The sequence below is a fragment of the Pristiophorus japonicus genome, chromosome 9 (assembly GCF_044704955.1).
Source record: "Pristiophorus japonicus isolate sPriJap1 chromosome 9, sPriJap1.hap1, whole genome shotgun sequence".
Taxonomy (NCBI): domain Eukaryota; kingdom Metazoa; phylum Chordata; class Chondrichthyes; family Pristiophoridae; genus Pristiophorus; species Pristiophorus japonicus.
In genome coordinates this window covers 226,925,964-226,937,987 of record NC_091985.1, presented here as the reverse complement: position 1 = coordinate 226,937,987, position 12,024 = coordinate 226,925,964, and the positions used below count along the sequence as shown (strand labels likewise).

Sequence of the window (12,024 nt, the reverse complement as noted above, 5' to 3'; positions counted from 1 at the left end):
ACTATTGTCTTTTGGGGTTGTCTCTGATCTGTAAATTTCACAGATATAGGATAAAACACACTCTCACATACCAGAAACTGACAGATACAGAATAAAACCAGCACACAGGTACAGAAACTGACAGGCACCGTATGAAACCCATACCCACGTATCCGAACAATAATATGCAAGTAAAACCCATACACACCTATTGCAAACTGACAGGGAAATACACTGACTGAACGTGTAAAACAGTTTAGGCACTCTTACTCCAGTGTCAGGCTCACACAATCGTTTTTTTCAGTAATTTGGATGACAACGAACGTGCTCTCAATGTGGCCCCATTTAATTAGTGATAAAAGCAACTTGTGAAATAATCCCATTTTTGCTAATTTACTTTGTGACAAAAAGATGGTCTGAGCATGCACGAAATACATGCTGCTCCTCCCCTCCCCACACAGTGTTTTAACCGACAGGAAGGGCCCAGGCGAGCTCCCCTCCCCCAGCTCTGTCAGCGGCTGCCGTTTCCTCTCTGCTGGGCTGATGATCGTTGAACACATCAGGGAGCGGAGATATCCCGGGCCCGAGTAAGGGGGCAAACAGCAGCTCATCACATTGGGACTGTGTCCGCAGATGGGCTTTGAGCCAGGGTAAGTTCAGCGGCAGTCGGGAGCTGTCTGTAAGAGGCGGAATGGAGCAGGAACTAGTTCTGGAACATGGAGTGAATGGGGGAAGGGAGAGGCCATTCTCGGGCTGTGTGTGTACGGTGTAAGGTAACAGAGAAAGTAAATCACCTCGCTCTTTCAAATCATTGCTGCTTTCTTTCCCCAAACCAGTAATGAATGTTCCTGATTCAGTTCCAATCTCAGTGTCTGTTGTTCTTGGACATTGAACAGTGGAAACACAGCCTGACAGTGAGGATGTGAGGAGTGTCACAAAGTGCATCTATTGCAGGCACCAGAAGAGGAGTGCGACAGGAGACATTTCAAAAATGGGTTATTTTGTTTCGATGCATTGAGTTCTCCAGAACCGTGTTGCTGGTGATCGAGAGATACATTGTCGCCCCTTCAGATACATCAGCATCTGGTCACTGTGACATTTTGTTAATGTCACAAGCCCGCAACTCTGTTTCAATAGACTGAGAACAATTGTTGTACAGCCCAGGTACGGTGCTTATATTCCAGGAATTTTACAGGTACTCCCATGGGAGTGGGAGATATAAACCTGGACTGTGCCAATCGGGTGTTCCCATTCATGGACCAGTACTGGGTTTGGGTTGTGTCTGAATGCTGATAACTTACTATAGAACTGTCCTACACACCTGGTGTGGTGAATCTGAGTGTCGCTGTACTGCAGTGAGGTCAGACAATGTCACTGTTTGTATCACGATTCCGCTCTCCAGATACTTTACTTTATTACAAACAAACACATTAATTATAACTATTTTTATATTTTCCATCACCTGTCCATATCATATCTAATAGTGTTCTCTTATTATTATTCTCAGAGCAAAATACTTCAAGACAGAATAAATTTGATCTTTCCTCAACTCGGAATACAAGGAACAGTGCAGGCAGCTCCTTCTCACACACAGTAAGTACATTATCACTCACAGAGTGCAGAGACACAGAACTGACTTCAATCATATTGTCACAGGCAGCAGAAGCTGTCAGTCCCACAGTGATCCAAATTTCCAGAGTTATATTATGAATCCCACAGTCACTTGGAGCAGTACAATAATATGTTGTTTCAAAGTCCAATCATATCGCATTGAAAGGCAGATCCAATTTCACTCCCTTACTCACTCCCACGAACAGAAAGACACTGACACGGTGTCAATCCACATTGTTGTCTGTACACTGACTCCCAAACCCAACAGCTAACATACAAGAGCAGAGAAACTGAAGGAGTGGACTGAACCAAACCTCCTCCTGAGACAGTCATCGATAATCTCAAACTATCATCCGCGTACAGCAGGTGGAGAAGGAAGAATAGCTCAGTACAAGAGACTGTCAATTACATAATCAATCTCACACTCTCACACATCACCAGTCTAACAGATACATAATCAATCCCACACTCACACACATCACCATTCTAACAGATACATAATCAATCCCACACTCACACACATCACCAGAGACTGAGAAAAACATCATGATTCATACACTCAGACACATTGAATGACAGATTGAGAGAGAATCACAATCACTTCCAGTACCTGAGATTGACTGACTGACTGACTGATAGTGAAACCCACACTCCCATACCAGGCCCTTACAGCTACAGACAAATACTCACACTCACATACCAGGGACAGATAGTTAGAGAGTGAACTCCATAGTCACTCCGCCGAAACTGACAGATACAGAAAAAAAACACTTTTGCATTCCAGAGACCGATAGATACGGAGTAAAACCCACACTCACATACCATAGACTGACAGATACAGAGTAAAACTTACATTCACATACCGTAGACTGACAGATACAGAGTAAAACCCACACTCACATACCGTAGACTGACAGACACAGAGTAAATCCCACACTCACACCAAAGACTAATAGATACAGAGTGAAGATCACACTCTCATCCCAGAGAATGACAGCTGTAGAGTAAAATCCACACACTCATAAAAGTGAGTGACAGGTAAAGAATAAAACGCACACTCCCATCCCAGAGAGTGAAAGATACAGACAAAAATGTACATTCATGTTACTGAGATTGACACATACAGATAAAACCCAAACCCATGTACCAGAAACTGACAGATACAGAGAAAAAACCCACACTCAAATCCCAGAGACTGACAGATAAAGAATAAAACACACACATATCGTCGAGAGTGATGGATACAGACTAAAATATGCAATCCCTCACCAGACACTCGGAGTTATTGTACTGATTAAAACACTTACTCATATAACACAAGCTGACGGGTACAGAGTAAAATCCACATTCACACAAGAGATACTGAAAGGTGCAGAATGAAACAACTCACAGGTACAGGACAAAACCCACACTCACATACCAGAAACTGGCAGATACAGAATAAAACCCACACTCGCATCAGAGAAACTGAAAGGTGCAGAATGAAGCCCCACTCTAATACCAGAAACAGACAGATACAGACAAAAGCCCACATTACCTGAAACTGACCGAGAGTAAAGCCCACACTCACCTACCAGAGATTGAAATTTACAGATAAATTCCACACATATACCAGAGACTGAAAGGTAGAGTGTGAAAACCACACTCACACACACACACACCAGTAACTGACAGATACAGATTACAACTTTCACTCACATATCAAACACTGACAAATAGAGTAAAACCGCACTCATAAAGAAAATCAACACTCAAATACCAAAAATTGACAGTGCCGGAGGAAAACCCACAATGACAGAGTAGAAACAGACATGGACAGAGTAAAATGCACACTCACATTTCAGAAACTGATAGGTACAGAATACAGCTCGCATTCACATAACTGAAACTGACTGGAATAGAGGAATCGCAAATTCATCATCATAGGCAGTCCCTCGAAGCGAGGATGACTTGCTTCCATGCCAAAAAGGGATGAGTTCACAGTTGTTTCAATGAAGGACCTAATATTCCAGATCCCAAACTACATCTTGAAGGGTGGAAGATGCCTGTGGATGGATTTTATTAACGTGTGGTAGCCATTGCACACCAGCCACCACATGGGCTTGACAGAGCTAGGTCTTGGTCCAGTGGCGAAGAGGAATCGCAGACTGACAACTATAGAGTGAAATCCACACTCGCACAACAAAAACTGTTATATACAGAGTAAAATTCACACTCACATACCATAGACAGAGAGAGAGTGTAAAACCCACACACAAATATCAGAAACAGACAGACACAGGTAAAACCCACACTCACATATCAGAAAATGACAGGGACTGTGTAAATCCGACACTCGCATACCAGAGATTGAAAGATACAGAATGAAACCCACACTCACTTACCAGTAATTGACAGGTACAGAGTGAAAACCCCTCTTCCATACCATAAACTTACAGGTATAAAGGAAAAGCCACACTCGCTAACCAGAGACTGACACATACAGAATAAATACTACACTCACTGGTGGGCGTAGTCTATAGGCCCCCTAACAGTAGCTACACTGTTGGATGGAGTATAGATCAAGAAATAATGGAGGCTTGTTTATAAAAAAATGAATGGGAATAATCATGGGTAATTTTAATTTTCATATTAATTGAACAAATCAAATAGGTCAAGGTAGCCTTGAGCATAGCATGTATCTGGGATAGTTTCCTTAAACAGTACACTGCGGAACCAACCAGGGAGCAGGCTATCTTAGATCTGGTACTGTGCAATGAGAACATAAGAACATAAGAAATAGGAGCAGGAGTAGGCCATTTGGCCCCTCGAGCCTGCTCCGCTATTTAATAAGAACATGGCTGGTCTGATCATCTCCACTTCCCTGCCCGATCCTCATAACCCTTTTATTCCCTTATCACTCAAAATACTGTCTACCTCCGCCTTAAATATATTTAATGACCCAGCCACCACAGCTCTCTGGGACAGAGAATTCCACAGATTTACAACCACCTGAGAGAGTAAATTCCTCCTCATCTCAGTTTTAAATGGGCGACCCCTAATTCTGAACCTATGTCCCATAGTTCTAGGTTCACCCTATGAGTGAAAATATCCTCATTGCATTCATTTTGTCAAGCCTCCTCATTATCTTATGTTTCAATAAGATCATCTCTCATTCTTCTGAACTCCAGTGAGTATAGGCTCAACCTCTCTTCGTAATCAACCCCCTCATCTCCGGAATCAACCTAGTGGACCTTCTCTGAACAGCCTCCAATTCAAGTATATCCTTTCTTAAATAAGGAAACCAAAACTGCATGCAGTACTCTAGGTGTGGCCTCACCAATACCCTGTACAGTTGTAGCAGGACTTCTCTGCTTTTATCCTCTCTTTTCCCCCCTTGCAATAAAGGCCAACATTCCATTTGCCTTCCTGGTTACTTGCTGTACCTGCATACTAACTTTTTATGTTTCATGCATAAGGATGCCCAGGTCCCTCTACTGCAGCACTTTGCAATTTTTCTCCATTTAAATAATAATTTGCTTTTTTATTTTTTCTGCCAAATTGGACAACCTCACGCTTTCCCACATTATACTGCATCTGCCAAATATTTGCCCACTCACTTAGCCTGTCTATATCCCTTTGCAGATTTTTTGTGTCCTCCTCACAACTTGCTTTCCCACCCATCTTTGTATCATCAGCAAACTTGGCTACATTACACGCGGTCACTTCATTGAAATCATTAATATAGAATGTAAATAGTTGAGGCCCCAGCACCAATCCCTGTGGCACCGCACTAGTTACTGTTTGCCAACGGAAAATGATCCATTTATCTCGACTCTCTGTTTTCTGTTAGTTAGCCAATCCTCTTTCCATGGTAATATAATACCCTCAACCCCTTGAACTTTCTTTCATCTTGTGCAGTAACCTTTTATGCGGCACCTTATCGAATACCTTCTGGAAATCCAAATACACCACATCCACTGGTTCCTCCTTATCCACCCTGCTCATTACATCCTCAAAGAATTCCAGAAAACTTGTCAGACATGATTTTCCCTTTCATAAAACCATGCTGACTCTGCTTGACTGAATTATGCTTTTCCAAATGTCCTGCGACAGATGTTTGGCTAACTGGTCTTGTAACACGGTTGTGAAGTGCCTTGGGTGTTGTACTACGTTAAATGTGCTATATAAATAAAAGTTATTATTACTAATAATAATAAAGGAAGCTGCGGGTTTGTGCGCTGCCATCGAGATTCATGGAGTTGTAGCACCCATGTGTGGCCATCTTTGCAAAAGAGCAATGTGTGGGCGGGGCTTCAGGGTCCCAGTGAACCCAGCCAGAGTCAGCGTCTTCAGGGGAGGAGAGGGAGGGGAACCAGTGAGTGTAGAACTGAACCCAGCCAGAGTCAGCACCTTCAGGGGAGGGGAACCAGTGAGTGTAGAACTGAACCCAGCCAGAGTCAGCACCTTCAGGGGAGGAGAGGGAGGGGAACCAGTGAGTGTAGAACTGAACCCAGACAGAGTTGGTGGTGAAAACTGGGAGTGGAGGACAAGCTGTCTTCAGACATGCGATGTGTTTGAATTTCAGGACAGGGAGGACGGAGAGTGCATGGGATGGGGATTTACAGCTTTGGAGGAACAAGAGGAAAGAATGTTCCATAGAATCTAGAATTGCCTGTTCTGAGTTTCTGTCCTGTACTTGAAGTAATGATTTTCGTAAACTCATTTTCCAGGGTATAAGAAGGGGAGGATTTGCAGACGGGAAACTCAAACCAAACATCACGTCAAGATCTGACAGAGTCACTCGATTCCTCAGGACCTAAATATCATCGGCCTTTGAATGTTAAAGGAGAAATATTTGCCAATTCTGTCTGTGGGAACAGATTTCAAACATCAATGTGACTGGAAACGCACCGAGACACACACACCTGAGTGAGGGTGGTCCAGTGCACTGCCTGTGGAAAGAGCGTTAACCAGTTACACAGCCTGAAAAACATCGCACTATTCACAGCGGGGAGAAACCGTGCACGTGTTCTGTGTGTGAACGAGGCTTCAACTGATCTTCCAACCTGGAGAGTCACAAGGACACCCACACCACGAAGAAATCGCGGGAATGTGGGGACTGTGGGAAAGGATTCAGATCCCCGTCTGAGCTGGAAAAACATCGGCGCAGTCACACTGCGAAGAGGCTGTTCATCTGCTCCGTGTGTGGGGATCGATTCACTCGGTCAAGCGACATGTTGACACACCAGCGAATTCACACCGGGTTGAGACCGTACACCTGCCCCGTGTGTGGGGAGGGATTCACTTGTTATTCCAACCTTCTAACTCACCAGCGAGTTCACACTGGGGACAGGCTGTTCACCTGCTCTGTGTGTGGGGAGGAATTCACTTGTTCATCCAACCTTCTAACTCACCAGCGAGTTCACTCTGGAAAGAGCCCGGTCACCTGCTCCGTGTGTGGGGAGGGATTCGCTCGGTCATCCCATCTGATGGTACACCAGCGAGTTCACTCTCGGGAGAAGCCGTTCACCTGCTCCGTGTGTGGGAAAGAATACGTTCGGTCATCCTACCTGCAAAGACATCAGCGAGTTCACAAGTGACTGCAGGGTTTGGTTCTGCTGTTACCCCAGATTGAATAGTCTCTATTCTGACAGTTGGGGTTTCTTTCTGCTGATATTGATTCCCCTATAACTGGGCTGGAGTTTAATATTCTAGATATTTGGCCATTTAATCAATGGAAAAAGGGTCAGATAAAAATAATGCTGATTGTGTTTGCATCCATACTTAGCTCTTTAAAGGGATTTCTTCAAATACTGAAAGCTGCAACAAATGGAGCTAAGCTTTGTTAACAATTAATAATAAAATGAATTGAATCTGCAGTTTGGTTTTGGATTTCTCTGGGATGGAGCCAGACATGATGTGCCTTGAAATACCGCCGGTGTCCAGTAGATGACGCAGTCCCTCCAATTAACTCCGACTGAGAGGAACATGACTGCTCCCTAGAGCAGGAGGAATGAGGGCAGCTCAGGGTCAGACACTGAACATACTGCACCCCACAGGGACATCACACACTGCCCCCTCCCTGGGGCAGCTCAGGGTCAGACACTGAACATACTGCACCCACAGGGACATCACACACTGCCCCCTCCCTGGGGCAGCTCAGGGTCAGACACTGAACATACTGCACCCACAGGGACATCACACACTGCCCCCTCCCTGGGGCAGCTCAGGGTCAGAACTTGGAATGGGAAGGGGAGGATCCAGTATTCACGGACCATGTAGGAACCAACGACATAGGTAGGACTAGGAATGAGCTTCTGCTGTAAGAGATGGAGGAGTTGGGGTCCAAATGAAAAAGCTGAACCTCAAAGGTAATAATCTCTGGATTGTTACCTGAGCCACATACCAATTGTTAAAGGGATAATCAGATTAGAACATTAAATGCATAGCTCAAAGAGTGGTGTAAGAGGCAGGGGTTTTGCTTTACAGGCACTGACACCAGTACCGGGCAAAGAGGGAGTTGTTCTGTTGCAATGGGCTCCACTTGAACTGGGCAGGAACCAGTGTCCTGGCGAATCGAATAACTAGGGAAGTAAACAGGGCTTTAACTAATGAAAGCAGGGTGGGGAGATCCAGGAAAGTGTACAGCATGGTTTAGATACAGAGAAAAATTAGCAAAAGATATGTCAAGGCTCTCGAGCAGAGTTTGGGGTAAACATAAGCAGAGTGGGTCAAGAAGAGACAGAGAGAGTAACAAAGGTAATAGGGCATTACTGATTAAGGAGACATCAAGGAAAAATAGAAGAAAGTCAAAGCTAAAGGCACTATATCTGAATGCATGAAGTATTCGCAACAAAATAGATGAATTAATAGCGCAGATAGAAATTAATAGGTTTGATCTAATAGCCATTACGGAGACGTGGTTGCAAAGTGACCACGGTTGGGAACTAAATATTCCAGGATACGGAACTTTTAGAAGAAATGGCATAATGGAAAAGGAGAAGGGGAAGCCCTGATAAGGAATGGGAGAAAGACAGTGGAGAGAAAGGATCTTAGCTCGTAAAGTCAAGAAGTAGAATCAGTTTGGGTTGAGCTTAGAAACAATGAGGGCAGAAACCATTGGTGGGAGTTGTTTATAGGTCCCCAAACCGCAGTGGTAATGTATGGGCACAGTATAAATCAGGAAATTAGAGGTGCATGTAACAAAGGTAATACAGTAATCATGGGGGACTTTAATCTGCATATAGACTGGGCAAACCAAATTTGCAGTAATAGTTTGGAGGACGAATTCATGGAAGGTATACAAGCTGGTTTTCCAGATCAGTATGTTGAGGAACAAACTAGAGAACAGGTTATTTTAGATCTTTTGTGCAATAAGAAAGGGTTAATTAATAACCTTTTTATAGTAGGAAAGAGTGACCATAATATGATACAATTTTACATTAAGTTTGAAAGTGATTTTGTTAAATCTGAAACTTGGGTCTTAAATCTGAATAAAGGAAACTATGTAGGTATGAGGGGGGAGTTGGTTAAGGTAGATTGGGAAACTACACTAAAAGGTATGATGGTAGAAAAGCAATGGCTAGCATTTAAAGAATTAATACGTGATTTACAACAAACATACATTCATTTAGGGCACAAAAATCCCACAAGAAAAGTGATCCATCCGTGGCCAACAAGGGAAGTTAAAGATAGTATTAGATCAAAGGAAGATGCTTATAATGTTGCCAAAAAGAGCAGTAAGCCTGAGGGTTGGGAAGATTTTAGAATTCAGCAAAGGAGGACCAAGAAATTCCTAAAGAAAGGGAAAATAGAATACAAGAGTAAAATAGCGAGAGACAAAAAAACAGACTGCAAAAGCTTCTATAGGTATATAAAAAGGAAAATATTAGCAAAAGTAACTGTGGGTCCCCTACAGGCTGAGACAGGAGAAATTATAATGGGGAACAATGAAATGGCAGGGAAATTAAACACATACTTTGTGTCTGTCTTCACAGAAAAAGACGCAAAAAACTTGCCGGAACTATTTAAGAACCAAGGGTCCAGCAAGAATGAGGAACTGAAATAAATTAATATTAGTTAAAAAAAATGGTACTGGAGAAATTAATGGGACTGAAAGCCAATAAATCCCCTGGACCTGATGGCCTACATCCTAGGGTATTGAAAAAGGTAGCTATAGAAATAGTGGATGCATTAGTTGCCATCTTTCAAAATTCCATAGATTCTAGAACGGTTCCCATGGATTGGAAGGTAGCAAATGTAACCGAGATATCTAAGAATCGAGGGAGAGAGAAAACGGGGAACTACAGGCCAGTTAGCCTGACATCAGTCATAGGGAAAATGCTAGATTCCATTATTAAGGACGTGGTAACAGGCACATAGAAAATAATAAGATTGGGCAGAGTCAATACGGCTTTAGGAAAGGGAAATCATGTTTAGAGTTTTTTGAGGTTGTAACTAGCAGAATAGATAAGGGGGAACCAGTGGATGTGGTGTATTTGGATTTTCAGAAGGCATTCAATAAGGTGCCACATGAGATAATTACATTATGGCTCATGGGATTGTGGGTAATATACTTGCATGGATTGAGAATTGGTTAACTGACAGAAAACAGAATAGGTACATTTTTAGGTTGGCAGGCTGTATCTGGTGGGGTACCACTAGGATTGGTGCTTGGGTCTCAGCAATTCACAATAATATCAATGATTTGGATAAGAGGACTAAATGTAAAATATCCAAATTTGCTGACTATACAAAGCAAGGTAGGATTGCAAATTGTGAGAAGGATGCAAAGAGGCTTCAAGGGAATATAGGCAGGCTAAGTGAGTGGGCAAGAACATGGTAAATGGAATATAATGTGGAGAAATGTGAAGATACTCACTTTGGTAGGAAAAATAGAAAAGAGGAGTATTTTTTAAATAGTAAGAGATGTTGGTGTTCAGAGGGACCTGGGTGTCCTTATATAAGACTCACTGAAAGTTAACTTGCAGGTACAGCAATCAATTAAGAGAGCGAAATGGTACGTTGGCCTTTATTACAAGATGATTTAAGTATAAGAGTAAACGCATCTTACGCAATTATATAGGGCCCTGGTGAGACCACATCTGGAGTATTGTGTACAGTTTTGATGATCTTACCTAAGGAAGGATATACTTGCCATAGAAGGAGTGCAACAAAAGTTCACCAGACTGTTTCCTGGGATGGTGGGGATTGTCCTATGAGGAGAGATTGAGTAGTTTACAGTTTAGAAAAGTGAGAGTTAATCGCTTTGAAACCTGCAAAATTCTTACATGGCTTGATAGGGTAAATGCAGGGAGGATGTTTCTCCGGGCTAGGGAATCTAGATTAAGGGGTCAGCAATTTAGGACCGAGATGAGGAGAAATTTCTTCATTCTGAGGGTGGTGAATCTTTGGAATTCTCTGCCTCAGACGGCTATGGAAGTTCAGTCTTTGTGTATATTCAAGACAGACATCGATAGATTTCGATGCTGATGTCGATGGCGGACGAGATCATTGGAGATGTCCAGCAGTGTCATAAGAACATAAGAAATAGGAGCAGGATTAGGCCATTTAGCCCAACCAGCCTGCTACGCCATTCAATAAGATCATGGCTGATTTGATCATGGACTCAGTTCCACTTCCCTACCCACTAAGGGAATCAAGGGATATGGTGATAATGCAGGAAAATGGAGTTGAGGTAGAAGATCAGCCACGATCTCATTGAATAGTGGATCAGGCTCGAGGGGCCAAATGGCCTACTCCTGCTCCTAGTTCTATGTTCTTATGGTGACAGTAAGTAACAGGAGAGGTAAAGCCGAACTGCAGGTGTACAGGTACAACCAAGGGATCAGTCCACCCAGTGACCAGAGGACACTTATGACTTCTGAAGATGGGTTGAGTAGGTTGGGCCTATACACATTGGAGTTCAGAAGAATGAGAGGTGATATTATGATATTTTCACTCATAGGGGAAACTAAAACTAGGGGACATAGTCCCAGAATAAGAGGCCGCCTATTTAAAATTGAGATGAGGAGTTTCTTCACTCAGAGGGTTGTAAATCTGTGGAATTCTCTGCATCAGAGAGCTGTGGAGGCTGGGTCATTGAATATATTTAAGGCGGAGATAGACAGATTTTTGAGCGATAAGGGAGTAAAGGTTTATGTGGAGCGGGCAGGGAATGGGACTGAGTCCATGATCAGATCAGCCATGATCTTATTGAATGGTAGAACAGGCTCGATGGGCCGAATGGCCCAATCCTGCTCCTAGTTCTTATGTTCTTATTTTCTTATGACACAACTGGACATCTCCAATGATCCAGACCGCCATCGACATCAGCATCGTGTTGGATCGGTTATTAAAAATAGTTCCTCATTGGGTAACTACCAAAAATGGAAAACAAATGCTAGAGCTTGTTATGAAATGGTCTGTGACTGGTTCTATGCTGAGATGCAG

At 43.1% G+C, this 12,024-nt stretch overlaps 1 protein-coding gene across 6 annotated transcripts in view; it reads left to right on the top strand.

Annotated features, from left to right (window-relative positions):
• LOC139273842 (zinc finger protein 22-like) overlaps positions 1 to 7,445 on the top strand; it is a 36,831-nt gene extending 29,386 nt beyond the window's left edge. For 5 of the 6 annotated variants that reach the window (XM_070890919.1, XM_070890921.1, XM_070890920.1 and 2 more), the window contains 2 exons: positions 1,487 to 1,572; positions 6,303 to 7,445. In XM_070890919.1, coding sequence (XP_070747020.1) covers positions 6,807 to 7,172 — 366 coding nt within the window. In that variant the 5' untranslated portion in view covers positions 1,487 to 1,572; positions 6,303 to 6,806 and the 3' untranslated portion in view covers positions 7,173 to 7,445. Of the gene's footprint in view, positions 1 to 504; positions 630 to 1,486; positions 1,573 to 6,302 lie in introns of those variants that run through there. The other variant, XM_070890923.1, reaches the window with a different exon arrangement.
• Positions 7,446 to 12,024: the final 4,579 nt, after the last annotated feature.